Raw genomic sequence first — 18,491 nt, 5'->3', positions numbered from 1 at the left:
TGGTTAGACGACGACTACAGGCAGTGGTTAGACGACGACTACAGGTGGTGGTTAGACGACGACTACAGGTAGTGGTTAGACGACGACTACAGGCAGTGGTTAGACGACGACTACAGGCAGTGGTTAGACGACGACTACAGGCAGTGGTTAGACGACGACTACAGGTAGTTAGACGACGACTACAGGCAGTGGTTAGACGACGACTACAGGTGGTGGTTAGACGACGACTACAGGTAGTGGTTAGACGACGACTACAGGCAGTGGTTAGACGACGACTACAGGTGGTGGTTAGACGACGACTACAGGTAGTTAGACGACGACTACAGGTAGTGGTTAGACGACGACTACAGGTAGCCTTTAGACGACGACTACAGGCAGTGGTTAGACGACGACTACAGGCAGTGGTTAGACGACGACTACAGGTGGTGGTTAGACGACGACTACAGGTAGTTAGACGACGACTACAGGTAGTGGTTAGACGACGACTACAGGTAGCCTTTAGACGACGACTACAGGCAGTGGTTAGACGACGACTACAGGTAGTGGTTAGACGACGACTACAGGCAGTGGTTAGACGACGACTACAGGCAGTGGTTAGACGACGACTACAGGTGGTGGTTAGACGACGACTACAGGCAGTGGTTAGACGACGACTACAGGTGGTGGTTAGACGACGACTACAGGTAGTTAGACGACGACTACAGGTAGTTAGACGACGACTACAGGCAGTGGTTACACGACGACTACAGGTGGTGGTTAGACGACGACTACAGGCAGTGGTTAGACGACGACTACAGGTAGTGGTTAGACGACGACTACAGGCAGTGGTTAGACGACGACTACAGGCAGTGGTTAGACGACGACTACAGGTGGTGGTTAGACGACGACTACAGGTAGTTAGACGACGACTACAGGCAGTGGTTAGACGACGACTACAGGTGGTGGTTAGACGACGACTACAGGTAGTTAGACGACGACTACAGGCAGTGGTTACACGACGACTACAGGTGGTGGTTAGACGACGACTACAGGCAGTGGTTAGACGACTACAGGCGGTGGTTAGACGACGACTACAGGTGGTGGTTAGACGACGACTACAGGTGGTGGTTAGACGACGACTACAGGCGGTGGTTAGACGACGACTACAGGTGGTGGTTAGACGACGACTACAGGTAGTTAGACGACGACTACAGGCAGTGGTTAGACGACGACTACAGGTAGTGGTTAGACGACGACTACAGTGGTGGTTAGACGACGACTACAGGCAGTGGTTAGACGACGACTACAGGTGGTGGTTAGACGACGACTACAGGTAGTGGTTAGACGACGACTACAGGTGGTTAGACGACGACTACAGGTGGTGGTTAGACGACGACTACAGGTGGTGGTTAGACGACGACTACAGGTGGTGGTTAGACGACGACTACAGGTAGCCTTTAGACGACGACTACAGGCAGTGGTTAGACGACGACTACAGGTAGTGGTTAGACGACGACTACAGGTAGTTAGACGACGACTACAGGCAGTGGTTAGACGACGACTACAGGTAGTGGTTAGACGACGACTACAGGTAGTTAGACGACGACTACAGGCAGTGGTTAGACGACGACTACAGGTGGTGGTTAGACGACGACTACAGGTGGTGGTTAGACGACGACTACAGGCAGTGGTTAGACGACGACTACAGGTGGTGGTTAGACGACGACTACAGGTGGTGGTTAGACGACGACTACAGGTAGCCTTTAGACGACGACTACAGGCAGTGGTTAGACGACGACTACAGGTAGTGGTTAGACGACGACTACAGGTAGTTAGACGACGACTACAGGCAGTGGTTAGACGACGACTACAGGTGGTGGTTAGACGACGACTACAGGTGGTGGTTAGACGACGACTACAGGTAGCCTTTAGACGACGACTACAGGTAGTGGTTAGACGACGACTACAGGTAGTTAGACGACGACTACAGGCAGTGGTTAGACGACGACTACAGGTGGTGGTTAGACGACGACTACAGGTGGTGGTTAGACGACGACTACAGGTAGCCTTTAGACGACGACTACAGGCAGTGGTTAGACGACGACTACAGGTAGTGGTTAGACGACGACTACAGGTAGTTAGACGACGACTACAGGCAGTGGTTAGACGACGACTACAGGGTGGTTACACGACGACTACAGGTGGTGGTTAGACGACGACTACAGACAGTGGTTAGACGACTACAGGTGGTGGTTACGACGACTACAGGCAGTGGTTACACGACTACAGGCGGTGGTTACACGACGACTACAGGTGGTGGTTAGACGACGACTACAGTCAGTGGTTAGACGACTACAGGCGGTGGTTACACGACGACTACAGGCAGTGGTTACACGACTACAGGCGGTGGTTACACGACGACTACAGGTGGTGGTTACACGACGACTACAGTCAGTGGTTAGACGACTACAGGCGGTGGTTACACGACGACTACAGGTGGTGGTTAGACGACGACTACAGTCAGTGGTTAGACGACTACAGGCGGTGGTTAGACGACGACTACAGGCAGTGGTTAGACGACTACAGGCGGTGGTTACACGACGACTACAGGTGGTGGTTAGACGACGACTACAGTCAGTGGTTAGACGACTACAGGCGGTGGTTAGACGACGACTACAGGCAGTGGTTAGACGACTACAGGTAGCCTTTAGACGAGAGAAGACAACGTAGACGTTGGTCGTTAGCCCTCAGCCTTTCATCGCCATTGCTCTCGATTTGACCACAGAAGTGTATCATGAGCGTCCCCCGGGTACGACATCAGTCAACATCGGCATGAAAGGCTTGTGCGTGCGCGTGCGTGTGTATCCACTTTCTAATGACGTCCGTCTCCCGCGTGCAGGTCATCATCTGCACGCGACGTCATTGTTGATAGCGGTCCCTCCTTGTAGTCGCCCTGCCTCCTCGCTGCCAGCATCATCAGCAGTCCCGCCTCCATCCATCACTCGCCCGCCTCCCCCCTTGATGGTGTCAGGTGCGCGCGCATCGTGACGCACGCAACACACCACGCACGCGACTCCCACTGCATCAAGTGCAAAAGTCTTTTTGTGTGAAATGAAATGAAAGTGGCTAATCAGCTCAAATGCATGATGGAGCGCTAGTATCTTCCCACACAATACACCTGTCAAATAACGACATGCCTCACCTGTCCTAGACACTGGGACTGAGGCTGTTTTATAATGTTCTAGCGGGATGCGCGTGCTTGGCGAGCCAACTGCCCTCGTGGGTTGCGTGCTCGTGCTTGTCCAGGTGTTTGAGCAATTAAGGTCTAATTGTATTCTTTGAACCTTCGTCCTTCTCTACAGGTATCCTAATCTTACTTACCATCACCTTGCCTACACTGGATGTTGGTTTGGAGATACGAAATTCCCTTTTTGTCAGTGAGCCCGGAGTCTGCACCGTTTGAATAGTTTGAAACCGAATACTTTGTAACCTTGATGGTGACAGGTAGCATGCCTACAGTCTTACCTCGGCCTTGACATTGCCCAGCTTCCGGCCCCGACATCGACGTTGACGTTTGAGCAGCCAGGAGGAGAAGCGAAAGGTTTGCAGGTCGTACAACGCAAAGCATCCTTTCACGAGCCTGGGCTTTGAGATGTCAGGGTGTCAGGGTGTACTACTGTTGCTGCAGCACCTGCACAACTCACCTGTTCAGCGGGAACTTTGACCTCAGAACGAAAGTAAACTGACATCGGCTGAAATTTGCCCCCTACATGCAAACATTAAGAATGTTGTAGTCTATTGATAATAAACCTTCACGTAGAAAATAAACATGCACATACGTTGTTTTAGTGTAATTAATTCCTTGACAACGGAGGTGCAAGGAGGCAGAGACAGTTCCCCCGCCGCTTGCCATCGCAGACTTTATAAAGTGACTGTGGTCTTTGTTTACTGCTTGTGTTTGTCACGTAGTGGGTGTGTCCTAGGCCAGACGACATTGCTTGTGTGTTAGCAGAGATGAAGATAATGACCTAGGTGTGAACTGCTACCTGTCACCTCACGTGGCACTGTCATCTCTCTGTTGTCAGGATCTGTCTCAGTACAAGTACAACAAGCTCATCACCAAGGCCCTCAACATTCTCAACAAAGTCTACTCCTCCAAAACCAACATGTTCAAGCTGTCAGAGAAAGCCCAGGCAAGTTCAGTGGCGGCATGTTGAGTGTGATGGTGTCTGATGAAAGGACTATTTTGATATTTGTGTTTGTGATGTTTGTATACAAAGAAGTCATGGTAGTCTCCTCACCTGCAGTCATCGACTCTCAGCGGCGGGAAACGCTCTTCTCCGTCCTCTCCGCTCTTGTTGATGCCCGGTCTGTCTCCTCCAACCAACAAACACAGAGGAGAAGAGACATCATAGAGCTCATCGGTGACAATCATGTCGACATCCTGCTGAGTGACACGTGGCTCACAGGTCGAACAAAAGAACGAACGAAATTTCTTGTTTACACCATGAGGCCTCATCAACTCGGGGAGCGAGCGCAGCTCACACAACTTGAGGATGCAAATAGTGGAATATAAGAGGTACACAGTAAGATAAGTTGACACAAACAATTAATCCAAAGACAACAACAACTGTTGCTGTCGCTCCTGACACTCTGCTAGCAATAGGTATTCAGGTTATCGCCCTTACCCGCGTGAGAGTGTTCGCTGCGTCGTGGTTTGGCGTCAGAACCTGACGTCATATTGTGACGCAAGTTTAGATTCTACGTAGGAGAAAAAGAATTTGGAAGAGGGCAGACGACTGAGGGAGGACTAGCGGCGGACGCGGTGCGCGGAGGTTTGCTCTGGAGCGAGTGTGGTGTTCCAGAAGAATTACTCAATGACGTCAGCCTGGTGACAGCACCTTCAACTTCTGTACCGGGAAAGGGTGGATTATTCCAGAAAGTGTATTCTCAGACGATTACTCCGGGAAGTGTGGATGTGTGTAAGTGTGAATCTCCCGGGACAGAAGCAAAACTGTAAGTAGGAATTTAGAGAACTATTCAGAAACAAACAGTCGACCAGTTTAAATTGAATGACGCCGCGTGAAAGACATTTATTCTGTAGGCGATTCGCAATAATGTGTGTGTGTGTGTGTTTAATGTTGAGTTATAAAAATGTCGCTGCCCACGTCAAATCTCTGTGAAATGTGAGCGAAAGAACAGGTGTGGGGACGTGTGGACACAGTGAGTGCGAGTGATGTGTGACATTGAGAAGTGAACGCGTCCCTAACACAGTCTCGCGTGGTTTGAAACAGGGTGAAGATACCTGTCTAGCTTAGTAACAGGTGAGGCATCATTGATTGAGGCTAAGAAGGTAGAGGCAGATCGGTGAGTTGAGTATTTCCATGGCAACAGTTTACATCTTTAGTCCTTCAGCTGAGTGCATTGGAAAAGTAAGTTTATTTCCTTGTCTTGTGAGGTAAGACAAAGGGCATTGCATACCTGACGTTAGTGCTGCTGTGTACCTGTGCACCTGTGTACCTGTGTACCTGTGTTTGTGGCTTGTTACATCACAGATTGCCATTCAAACTTTAGTGAGAACATCGCTTGATGCCCCATTGTCGACACACTACAAACACGGCTCCACCTGCAGCTTCCACATGGTGGGAGGGCGGTACTCGATGACGACATGGGGGGAGGGGCGGTAGGGAGCGAGAAGTGGTTCATTGTACCTCACAAGTGGTACAATAAACCAACGCCTTGTAAGCAAACTGTTCTCTGTAGGCGGTGCACTGACGTCTCGCGTGCCGTCCATCTACCCTGCACATGACGTCAGACATTTGTCGCGTCAGCAAGTGACATGATGACTTCTGGTGACGTCAGACTAGCAGTTACTTGCTCCACTGGCTAAGCACGCAAGGACGGACTGTCCAGGCCACCCCTAGTTAGCCTGCCTTCTGGGCTGCTACCCGCCATCCATGAACACATTCTGACAGACAATCTGTAGACAACTGCTCCAGGTGGCCGCTGCCGGACAGCATGCACCCGTCTGCTCACTCACCGGTAGGGTGGCGCCCATCAGCAGCCTGGGTGCTGTCCATAACTCGCACCGGTAGGGTGGCCCCCATCAGCAGCCTGGGTGCTGTCCATAACTCGCCGCGCATCGCTAAATTAAAACTCACTCGCTCGTGCAAGTCACGTGCTAGACAGGCAGGTAAAAAAGCAAAGTCTGACAGGAGAGAGAGACACACACAGGGGGAGGGGAGGAAAGATTCAGTGGAGGAACTGGCTTTATGATTATCGCCAATGCTGGAAGGTCACTGTGACTTGGAGGAGATCAATGTGGATTGTCATTGTTATCTCAATACATCAACGAGTGACAACAAACATCGTCCATTCTTAGAGACCAACGACGAAGCAGAAACAGAATGAAGCATGTCAGTAGATTGATTCTGTCCGGATCCACTGTCGACTTCTCGTTTTCATTTCTGAACGGTACTTGAAAACATGGCCAGCTGCCCGGACATGATCACTCTCTCCCCCTCCGCCTGCTCAGGTATTCCTCCCTGAAGATGCCTTTCGACAGGCCGCATGTAGCCTGGAGACAAAGACTTGCGAGGAGCACGAGGGAGTCGAGTGAAATGTCAGGAGAGTTTGAAAACAGGGAGTTGCTTGTGTTTAAACACACTCCCGTCATGCACAGCGTTTTGCACTCAGCACACATGTCTGGTCTAGTCACCATGGCCGCGCCTTTCACTTGATGAGAGGCTTTTACTGGATGTTATTTACATCATCTTGTTTACTGGATGCTATTTACCTCATCTTGTTTACTTGGTGCTTTTTCCCTAATGTTTGTTATTTCGTTATTGAGTTAATCTGTCTGATGGTCAAGACGTGCTAGAACGTGGCCTGCTCTATAGTACAAGGACATAAAAGTGTTTACAATAAATAAAAACAATCGTTAACAGGTTAACGACACTCGGCTGATGTATGTACATCATGCGATGTTGTCTTACTGACAGCCGTCTTGTTGACAGCAGCACCAGTGTCTTCCCCTACTTTCCTGCAGACTGTAGCAGACGTTGCTTGTTCTGTCCATCTCTCCATGTTGTGATGTCGTTAGCGTGGAGATGGAGATGACCTTTGTCACGTCTTCACGTGCAGGTGCTGTTGACGCAAGACTCGTCGCGCGTGCATCGCGAGGTGCTGAAGAACATGCCGCTGCTGCGGAGACTGGCGCGCGCCAAGCTGGACGCCCAGCAGGTGAAGCTCATGAGTGACATCCTCGACGACCTGGCTGAGTGAGTCTCCTTGTCTCCTGCATGTCGGTGTCTCCCAATCTTTGTGTTGTTGATGGCGTTTTCCTGTGCGTTCCACTTACCTGGCATGATCAATGTCTGCAGGTTCTGCCACCTGCCCATGACACCGGACGAGCCGCATCCCATGAACCAAAACATCCTCATTAGCAACGGTGAGACTGGCTGTTTCAGGGACGGCATCAAGGACCGACCTGACTGGTTTGCGATTGTTGCGGCTATCAGTAGGTATGTGCGATGTAAAACTCACCTGAACATTGCAGCCTCCAGAACCCATCCGTTCATTAATTATCCACTAGTTGTCGCACCTGTGATCAACGAGCGCTACTACGTCACGCTGGTATTCACAACATTACCAGCAGTTGTGAATGGTGTACCAACGTGACGTAGTACACTGTTAGCGTTACGTAGTGCACTGTGTATGTGACGTAGTACACTGAATATGTGTATATACGTGACGTGGTACATTGTATATGTGTATATACGTGACGTAGTACACTATATGTGTATATACGTGACGTAGTGCACTGTCTATAAATGTATATACGTGACGTAGTACACTGCTAGCGTGACGTAGTACACTGTATATGTGACGTAGTACACTGAATATGTGTATACGTGACGTAGTACACTGTACATGTGTATATACGTGACGTATTACACTGTATATGTGTATCTACGTGACGTAGTGCACTGTTAGCGGCTCTCGTTGATCGAAGGTGCGAATCGCGTACTTCGGTAGCGGATAATTAATCAACAGAAGTGTTTAGGAGGCTGATATTTACAGGTGAGCTTCATGTCGTCTGTACTCACCTGTAAACACGTCTGCAAGACGCCAACCACTCAGGCCGGTCTTTACGTCCCGTGAGTGTTTCACAAACTGTCTGCTGCTGAACTCAAGCCGACTGCTTGACTCTTCCTGTCATCTGTAGTAAGAACATTTTCTCCTCTTCCAGCGGATCAGTGTCAGGTTGTCCTCAGATTTCCAAGGAATGTCTTTAGGGCTTCAGACATGGTGTCTGTCCGCTTGCATGTGTCACTCTTTCTTATGTTAAACAAAATACGAGCGTTGAAGGAATAGAATTGTGTGTCCTTCCAAGAATTAGAAATAAACGTTTCCCTTAACGTGTTTAAAGAAGTAAAATATTTTGTCAACGTTTTTCTCGTAGAAGATGTCCTTTGTAGTTAGGCGAGGTTATTTATTTGTAGTGTTGTTGAGGCTCTCATGTCTTGTGTCATGACACAGGCTGCAGTTGGAGAGGTCATATCCGTTGAGGGGTTTAGAGAGCGATGCTTTCAAATGTTTGACGAGAGATTTTCTTTGCCTGCATCGTCAACCTCATTTTCATTTATTTTAAAACTGCTTTTCTGCCTCTGTCTGATCTTACGATAGTTGCTCATTCCATTGAGATCATTGTTTATTCGTGACGACCATAAATAAACACGAGCTAGCTCTAACCATGAGATAAACAGCCAATGGTGACGCTTTCATTTCAGGAATACTCATCATTCTCTTTGACATCTTGGTGCAAGAGATCGACTTCAAGCTTCTGGTAAGTCGAGCTCGACTGATGACGACACACCTTTACTCTAGTGCGTGCAGGGGAGCACAGGTGTCACATCAGCACACAGATACAGTGCGGGGCATGTCAGGTGGGGATGGGAGCACTTGGTATGTCACAGTGGTGAGGAGGGAACGTTACAGGTGCTTGGTGGAGTGAAGCCAGCATGAGGCTCAACCACAGGAACATGGTTACACTAGTGTGTTATACTGTACTAGTCTGTCACACTAGCCTGTTACACTAGTCTGTCACAGTCACACTAGTCTGTTACACTAGTCTGTTACACAGTCACACTAGTCTGTTACACAGTTACACTAGTCTGTTACACTAGTCTGTTACACAGTTACACTAGCCTGTCACACTAGTCTGTTACACTAGTGTGTTATACTAGTCTGTTACACAGTCACACTAGTCTGTTACACAGTCACACTAGTCTGTTACACTAGTCTGTCACACTAGTCTGTTACACAGTCACACTAGTCTGTCACACTAACTACATTTGTCTCCTCATGACACGCTGTTTAAAGTGTTTGCTTTAACAGAGTTTTAGGATTGTCTTTCATTACTGCAACCATAACTGCAGGTATTAATCCATATTGAGCCACGTGCACAAGTCATTGGCACATAGGTATATCCAGGTATGCACACGATGGCACTCCACCAGGGACGTGTATAGGTGGACTGCTGTCTGTCTGCCGAGACTAACGCTTGTCTTGCCGTTCACTGCTGTTAGTCTCGGCGAGCCTGAACAATGAATATGACTAGACCGGAAGCTGTGTATACACCTGCCTCATTTTAGTAGTTAATTGTAAAACCTCGCCTGCCAGCAGCGCAGTAAGTAGTACAAGCTGTGACTGCACAGTTAGAACTCTGCCTAGTGTAGCTGCTGTCACCTGACTAGCCGACCTGTGCTGCTTGTACCAGGAGCAGTACGCAGGCATGACGGACATCTTCAAGAAAACACTTTACCTGTTGCGGCTGTTGGCGAGAGAAAATGACGCTGTGCAGCATCACATCTTCGAGAGACTGGATATTCTGCTGGAGGTCAGGGTGGTGGAGAGTGACCTGGCCATGGCCCTCAGGGAGGTTGGTGTTCGTCTCCATCTTGATAACACCATACATTCTCTCTCTCTCTCTGTCTCTTTGACTTCTCGCAATCCTGAGGACTTAACGGTAACATCACGCATGCGCAGGTCTTGTAACTAGTGCCCGCCGTCCTGTGAACAACAGTAGCCAGTCGTAGGCAGGGTACCTGTCCACTAGACAGCTCGATAGCCACTTGCCGTTAGCATGCAGCTAGGCCCTAGCCCCTAGCCCCGTGCTGTCCACCAGGCGCAGCCAAGGCATTGCAGGTGGAGGCTGCTGCACACCCACTGCATGAGAGCCAGATATTGGCTTGTTGGCAAAGGAGTTTTGGGAAGTGTAAGCATGGAATACAAGTATAGTAAATAAATGTCGCACACTTTTCTCCAGCTTTATACACAACCGTGGTTTCGTGCAACAGTGAAGCCTTGTAACATGTAATAAACTGCTGATGGCTGTAGTGTGGTGCTAGCAATGTCTGCCGATGTCTTTCTGGCAGGTCTTCTACGGGAACCAAAACACTTGTTTGAAGATCAACCCTCGTCAGATCCAGAAGATCGTCAACCGCGCGGCCGAGCTGCAGGACCGAGCGCCCGAGTTCCTGGACCTGCTGTCGATGATCGTCAAGGTGGCGGGCACCGGGCTGACGCTCAAGCGCAACCAGGCCTACGTCATGAAGTACATCATGCAGAACTACAAGAAGCTCGCCTTCGTCCTCGACCTCGCGCGAGAAGAAAGGTCAGCACCCGCCTCCGTGCAACTGAGGGGAAATCATCTGTCTTAGAAATGCTCAGTTCTTGCCTCCTTCTACTCCACGACCGTGTGCACGTTCTGTACTTGGTGACTGACTTGTGTGCTGGTTAGTCAGGCTTAACATGCACGTGAGCTGGTGTATAGTCTATCAGACTAGCAGTATTGTTCACTTCTGTACACTGTAGTATAGCCGTACACAACTGTCAGTACAGTAGAGTACTACTAGTGTACACAGCTGTCATACAGTGTCACCTCTGTGCAGTAGAGTACTACTAGTGTACACAGTGGTATGTACACAGCTGTCATACAGTGTCACCTCTGTACAGTAGAGTACTACTAGTGTACACAGTGGTATGTACACAGCTCACGTTTGTACACTGCAATGATCACGATGACGACTCGTGGCTTGTTTCTGTGATGGACAGGGAGAAGATCCTGACCAGTCCGGCCAAAATGTCCACACTTCGCTACTACATCAGTCTGCTCGACCTGCTGGCCGCCTGTGCAGAGGTGAGCTTCAGTCATCGTCCGGATTATTCAGCTCCTCCACTCCCCTACTCTCTTTTTTTTCTATATACACTCTCCGTCACCTTTCATTCTCTCCTTTGTATATGTACTCTCAATCTCTCTCTCTCTCCTTTACACTCTCTTCCTTGCTTTATCTGATTGCTCTCCTCTAATCTCTTTCTCTTGTATTTTGCCCACTCCCCTTTACAGAGCTTTCGCCATCTTGTCTCTGCACCTGCTGACTGTCGTATCATTACTCCACACTCAGCCCTCCTTGCTGTTCTTGCTCCACATTCCCTACACAGTCGTGGGTGAGCACATTCCCTACACAGTCGTGGGTGAGCACATTCCCTACACAGTGGTAGGCGAGCACATTCCCTACACAGTCGTGGGTGAGCACATTCCCTACACAGTGGAAGGCGAGCACATTCCCTACACAGTCGTGGGTGAGCACATTCCCTACACAGTGGTAGGTGAACACATTCCCTACACAGCCACAGCCTCATTCACCATTTGGTCACGTGTTACTGTCCGTGCATGTCATCACCATCCGGGGAGGCTCTAGGCTCGTGGCGGCCCTGGGCAGACAAAGAATCGCTGGCCCTTCGCCCGCCCTTGTCAATACAAGCAAGTGGCGGCCCCTGATGTCGTCATGACAGCAGCACGTGATCACACTACATATACTGTAAACTGCTCCCACTCTAGCAGCATGAGTAAACACAGCGTGCTAATTCACAACAAACAATGTTTTCTGCTACATTGCCGTCAGCTGTTCCTTCTTTTCTTTTTCTGTTTTATATTCACTGTATATTGGTGTGGCGGCCCCAGGGATTTGGCGGCCCGCACAGTTGGTACAGCACAAGGCCGCCATTGTCGCCATCAACCTGTACTGTGTCTGTCACACTTTCAACGTGCACAATGTGTGATATCAGCTTAATATTTGATATGCCCCACCCACTGAGAAACATAATGTTATTCTGGTTTGAATAATAATAATGGGAAGTTATAACGCGCAGCATCACGACCGTGTGACAGGAAGAATGATTTAGTTGTAGACCAAGACATGGATGTTGACAGGACAGGTGTGTTTGTGATTGACAGTGTGATAAAAGTGATTTACTGTGTGAAGTCTTCTCCACGCTTGCAGAACAGTGGGCCTCCAGGTGTAAGTGTTGTTTTACCGCACTTCTCTTTCTTTGAGCTACTTTGCTAGAAGTGCTGTCTAGCATGCATGTACAACACCAGCACCTGGACTTGCTACCTGAGACAGCCAGGTCTCCTCCGCCACCCTCTCCTGGGTTCTACAGCCAGGTGGTGACTGAGATGTGGAGGCTGCTGTATGCCAGTCCTCTTGGCATGGACTTATTGATGTGTTTGTGTTGATGTAGTGCATGTCATGCCTGACACAGCTAGCCCTCTGTTCTTTCACAACTTTTAATGACTTGTTGCAGCTACAAGTGACTTCCGGTGAATTCTGATTGAATTTATGTTTTGCTGAAGACAATGTATGTGAACGCTTGATGTCAGAATTGAATGCTTGTGGCAGTTTGACAATCTGCAAGTTAGTTAACTGATTATAAAGACATGCTAGGAAGCATTCACCACCAACAGTCCCTGTGGGACTTTCTAGTCAGGACAAAACTATTTTCTTATAGTTCCTGTGTGGTTTTCAGGCCAGGGTACCAATAGGGTCATAGTATATGTCTGCTCAGGTCAGGTCAGGAGTTAGCTCATATAACCTCTGTGTGTGTGGGCAGGGCGAGAATATTGTCATATAGTGTCTGTATGACTGTCTGGACATGACAGAACTTGTTTCTATTGTGTGTGTGACTGTGTGCACAGGGCGAGAACATGTTCATCGAGTCGCTGTGTCAGACCATCCTGCCCATGGACGACCTGCTGGCCATGCTCAACAACCCAGCCATCGACAATGTGCTGAAGAAGCCCTTCCTGCGGTGTCTGCACCACGTGTACATGAAGAGCAACGGCTCTGTGGTGGACATGCAGACTTCAGAAATTCCTCACGACAGGTGGGCAGGTGTTCATGTAACGATGATTTGACAGGTGCAACTCGTATAAAACCTGTTTCTATTCGCTGAGTTTCTTAGTGCTTTGTCTTTTTTTTTTTTTTTTTGTACCGTTACGCTCTTGGATGCAGAAGGACCATAACTTGTAACTGTTCTTGGAACTTGTTTACAAACCCTTCCGCCAGGTTTGCTGAGTCTGGCTATACTGTATCTTAGAGTAGCACTGATAGTGCCATCACTTGGACTGACATGTAGAGCTTCAGACCTTGTTTGCCAGGTCTCTGCATATTGTGTCTCAGTATTGTATGAAAGACTTCTGTGCATACTTTTTGTTGGTCGAATCTCAAACAATATTACAGCTTAACAGATGTCAAAGTTTGGTGTTTATGTCAGCATAAACAAGCATTGCAATAAGTGTTCAGAGTGTAACTTGTATCCAAATCAGTCAAGCATTCTCGTGGTTGTTTCCAGGCTTCCCTGTGTAGGGCCTTAATAAATGCTGTCGCCATCACCAAGATTTTAATCATCGGTGAATCGCAGTCTTCCATTTCTAGCGAACTACTTTGTAGCACATTCGGACATTCCTTGTAAACAATTATAATAAAGTTTAGTTGTGCATCACACAGTTTCTTTACACCATCACTTGTCTTCAAAAACACACTTTATTTCACAGGATTCACTCCTAATGTGTGTGAACCTCATCGCTCTTGTTCAGTTCAGGTGTTCACTGTTATGTTTACAATAACTCTGAGTAGGAAGACTTGTTGCGAGTAGAAAGCATTGTCATAAGGCTAGCGCGCCCTGGCCTGTGTGCAGCTAGGGGTGAGACAGTCATTGACTGACCTGGGCTGGCCACCCGGCTAACTGTGTCTAACACTGTCTAACACTGTCTAACACTGTGTCTAACTGTGTCTAACACTGTGTCTAATACTGTGTCTAATACTGTGTCTAATGCTGTCTAACTGTGTCTAACACTGTGTCTAATACTGTGTCTAACGCTGTGTCTAGCACTCTGTCTAATGCTGTGTCTAATGCTGTGTCTAATACTCTGTCTAATGCTGTGTCTAACGCTGTGTCTATCACTCTGGTTAATGCTGTGTCTAATGCTGTGTCTAATACTCTGTCTCATGCTGTGTCTAACGCTGTGTCTAATACTGTGTCTAATACTCTAACACTGTGTCTAACACTCTGTCTAACACTGTCTAATACTCTGTCTAACGCTGTCTAATACTCTGTCTAACGCTGTGTCTAACACTGTCTAACACTGTGTCTAACGCTGTGTCTAACACTCTGTCTAACTGTGTCTAACATGTTCATGTCTGTGCCTGTCCCTGTGTAGCCCACCCACAATGCGATTTACCAAAGACCGTAAGAGAATCTCGCCGCGCAGTGGAATACTGCACCTTGTCTTAGAGTTCCAGTGGTAAGATGCGGGTCGTCTTTTCTACCCTGCTGCTGCAGCCCATCCACCCCTCCTCCTGTGTTTCCGTGAAGACCTCTCCCACTCCTGTCAACTTTTCTTAATGATTGGGCCGTTTGACATGTGACGTGCATCTGCCCCTCATTTTCTTGCCGATGTTTGGTGTGTAAACAACTCAACACAACCTCTTCTTGCATTTGTTTGTATGTTGTTTACATCAACACGTCTGCTCTTGGCATTGTTTGGTATAAACTTACATTCACACACTGTGTTTTCTGCATTGTTTGGTATGTGATATACACCGCCACCTACCTTGGTCTCGGCATCTCTGGTATGTGAAATACTTCCACACTTTCTTATTGGCATTCGTGACCTCTGGCCCCGTCACCTGTTGCCTGCAAGGCTGCTGCTACCTCTCGTGGTCACCTCAGGTGTGTCGCTGGGCCACCTTGCATTGGAATGCAGCTTGTATTGTATTCTCGTTGTCATGACGATCGTTTTCTCACAGTCAGTGTGTCTGTTCAAGCGTGGTGTGGCACCTGTACACGCTTGGTCATCCTCCACGGTTTGCCTCTGTGTGTTTATAGCTTATATCAATCACCATTCCGTTTTTTTCTTTTTAGTTGCCTGTGTCCCACATTGTCCTCTCACCTATCCTTCTGTCGCACTTTCCAGTCTCACCTGCTCTAATCACGTGCCCTTGTCACTCGCGTTTGTGCTTCACACGTTTTTGTCTTACGTGTCCTGTCTCACGTTCTTGCTTCACGTGCCCTGTCTCACGTTCTTGTCTCACGCCCCTGTCTCACGTTCCTGTCTCACATTCTTGTCTCACGCCCCTGTCTCACGTTCCTGTCTCACATTCTTGTTTCACGCCCCTGTCTCGCATTCTTGTCTCACGCCCCTGTCTCACGTTCTTGCTTCACATGCCCTGTCTCACGTTCTTGTCTCACGCCCCTGTCTCACGTTCCTGTCTCACATTCTTGTCTCACGCCCCTGTCTCACGTTCTTGTCTCACGCCCTGTCTCACGTTCCTGTCTCACATTCTTGTCTCACGCCCCTGTCTTACATTCTTGTCTCACGCCCCTGTCTCACGTTCTTGTCTCACATTCTTGTCTCACGCCCCTGTCTCACGTTCCTGTCTCACGTTCTTGTCTCACGCCCCTGTCTCACGTTCCTGTCTCACATTCTTGTTTCACGCCCCTGTCTTACATTCTTGTCTCACGCCCCTGTCTCACGTTCCTGTCTCACATTCTTGTCTCACGCCCCTGTCTCACGTTCTTGTCTCACATTCTTGTCTCACGCCCCTGTCTCACGTTCCTGTCTCACATTCTTGTCTCACGCCCCTGTCTCACGTTCCTGTCTCACGTTCTTGTCTCACGCCCCTGTCTCACGTTCCTGTCTCCCATTCTTGTCTCACATTTTTGTCTCACGTTCTTGTCTCACGTTCTTGTCTCCCATTCTTGTCTCACATTTTTGTCTCACATTCTTGTCTCACGTTCTTGTCTCCCATTCTTGTCTCACGTTCTTGTCTCACGCCCCTGTCTCACGTTCTTGTCTCACATGGCCTCACATCACTGCTGTTAGCACAGCCGCAGTCACATTTTGTGTCTGCTTGTCAAAACCATCACATCCTCCTGGAGAAGGTCGAGTCTCTCACAAGGTTTGTGACATCCTTGGTCTGTCAGCAAAATAATGTCTGTCCTCAGTGGAGCAAACCGTTGTTGCTGGTAGGTCGTTGTAAGTCAGTCTCTGGTCTGTCCTTAATCACTTTGTTGTTTTCTCATCACCTCTACCCACGCCGCTCGCTCGAGCTGACATTCCTTGTGTTAGATGAAGAAGCAAGGAAAGAAGTAAGGCAGCCATGTTGACATGTAGTTCAGACCGCGGAGACTCTTACATGTAGGCAGCTGTATGTCACAAAATGACACACATACACATAGAAACAGAAGTGTTGCTTTTATTCATACCAAATGAATGAAGACCCCAGCGGGGGATACTGATGTCTGCAGTGCAGGAGACAGGAATGGTAATAGCTCTTTGTTAACCTCTCCCTTGTTACCAATAAATGAGGTTTTTAAATATTTTGAAAAATAAGAAAAGTTTAAAATTGAGCTAGAAAGTAACTTGGAGAGGGTGGAACAAAGACAGGGGACACTAACCACAGTAGTAACATGACAAAGACAGGGGACAGAAGGGAAGTGGGGTTAAAGACTTGACAACCTAGTGTAGTCTCATTTCCAGTATTTGGCTGCCACAGCGGCCTTAGACATGCTGCATGGAGTTTGCTGCCAGTAGACAGTAAAGGTCTGGTCATTTGAAGAAGGCAGGTATTGCTTGGCGCTATCCGCCCAGAACATGAATCATTGAACCGAACAGTTCATTGCACCAGTCCTCTATGACATCGTCATGAGATGAAAGTGAAAATGTAGGAAGGTCTAAAGTGTGAGAGCACTCTGCTTCTCATCTATAATTTTCGAAATAGACATTTTCTTTCATAGTTGAACAAGTAAGTAAAATACGTGTTGTTTCCTTTTTACTTGAGTACACACGTGTCTAACTGAGACGTTTATGTTGCGCATGCGTACAGCATTCAGCTGGAGCGGCCTGTCCATGACGTGTATCGCGGGTAACCCTCCTTTCTCACTGCCTCACATGTTCCCCACTTTTTCTCTCACACCCTCGCCATCTTGCTGCATGCTGCGAGCAGGTCCGGCACCGTGGTCTTGGGTGCTGGCGTGACCCCGGGTGCCCCCAGTCGCTAGCCCAGCCTCGCTGTGGGATGCTCAGTGCTCCCCAAGCACTACTCATTCACAGTGGACTCAGCACAGGACTTTGAAAACTTTATTATCATATTTACTTTGCCCACAAAAATGGGTTCCAAAAACTAAAATAATCAGGAAAATAGTACCTCGAGAAATATCATGATGCCAACCTCAGTTTCAGACATGCGATCTGTGGAACATTGTGACAGGAAGGGAATGGCAATGTGACAGTGTTGTCACGTGTAAACAACATATGATTCCTGTTTATGTATTGCACAATGCCACAGTCAAACATAGCCCCAGGTCAAGTTGTTTTTCTCCCAGGTCACGCCAGCACCGAAGCAGAGAAGACAGGATGTTTGTGGTTGTGTGCGTGCGTGCGTGTGTGAGTGAGTGAACGCGCGTGCGTGCCGTCTGCTGGCCTCCAGGTGCAACCGTGCAAACGCATGTGCACGTGCAGCTTAGTTGACATGCGTTGTTATGGCCTGGTCTGTACGCAGCCAGTGGTGTAGGTGTTGTCAGTCACGTGACTCGTGTCCAGCCCTGCCACTGCAGTTTGTGTTGCCCTCGTGCATCGCTGTGCCACTGTCATGTCACTCAGTCCGCCATTGTCAAGCATGCTGTGTGTTTGTGGATGTCAGCTGTCAGCGACTCAGTTTCTGTAAATAATAGTTGATGACAAATATTGTTGTTATATTATTGTAGCCACAGTTATACAGGTTAGCATGAGGACTCGCGGTCAGTGTCATCAGTGACATTAAATTATATTTGCAGTGCTTCAAACATTGTAACATATCATCAAAGGTAGGTTGTTTTACTCACGTGACAACATGTTTTTATGTTAGATCATTTCACAGTCAGTTTGCTCCCACTGTTGTATATTGTATATATATATATAAACACTATACATGTACATTGTTATCATTTACTGTCAGGCGATGAGCAAGGTCACTTAGTGCAACTTTTTCACTGAAGGAAACGCCGACAGTTGCGTGAATCTGCATCCTCCGGTGGTTTGCATGGTAGAGGAAGGTTGTTAGTGGCAGCTTCCTAGAGCAGTTGTAGGCTGTGGACCTTTGCCTATTGACCTTTCACCTAGTGAG

At 48.3% G+C, this 18,491-nt stretch overlaps 1 protein-coding gene across 1 annotated transcript in view; it reads left to right on the top strand.

Moving 5' to 3' along the window:
- The window catches only part of LOC112576818 (inositol 1,4,5-trisphosphate receptor type 3-like), a 116,427-nt gene that overhangs the window by 66,489 nt on the left and 31,447 nt on the right, over positions 1 to 18,491 (top strand). Inside the window, 9 exon segments of the mRNA XM_025259575.1 lie at positions 4,065 to 4,172; positions 7,123 to 7,259; positions 7,362 to 7,429; positions 8,772 to 8,827; positions 9,761 to 9,922; positions 10,419 to 10,657; positions 11,098 to 11,182; positions 13,022 to 13,209; positions 17,214 to 17,252. Of these exon segments, the coding sequence (XP_025115360.1) occupies positions 4,065 to 4,172; positions 7,123 to 7,259; positions 7,362 to 7,429; positions 8,772 to 8,827; positions 9,761 to 9,922; positions 10,419 to 10,657; positions 11,098 to 11,182; positions 13,022 to 13,209; positions 17,214 to 17,252 (1,082 nt within the window).

Source organism: Pomacea canaliculata, linkage group LG12, assembly GCF_003073045.1.
Source record: "Pomacea canaliculata isolate SZHN2017 linkage group LG12, ASM307304v1, whole genome shotgun sequence".
Taxonomy (NCBI): domain Eukaryota; kingdom Metazoa; phylum Mollusca; class Gastropoda; order Architaenioglossa; family Ampullariidae; genus Pomacea; species Pomacea canaliculata.
This window is presented reverse-complemented; position numbering and strand designations above follow the sequence as displayed.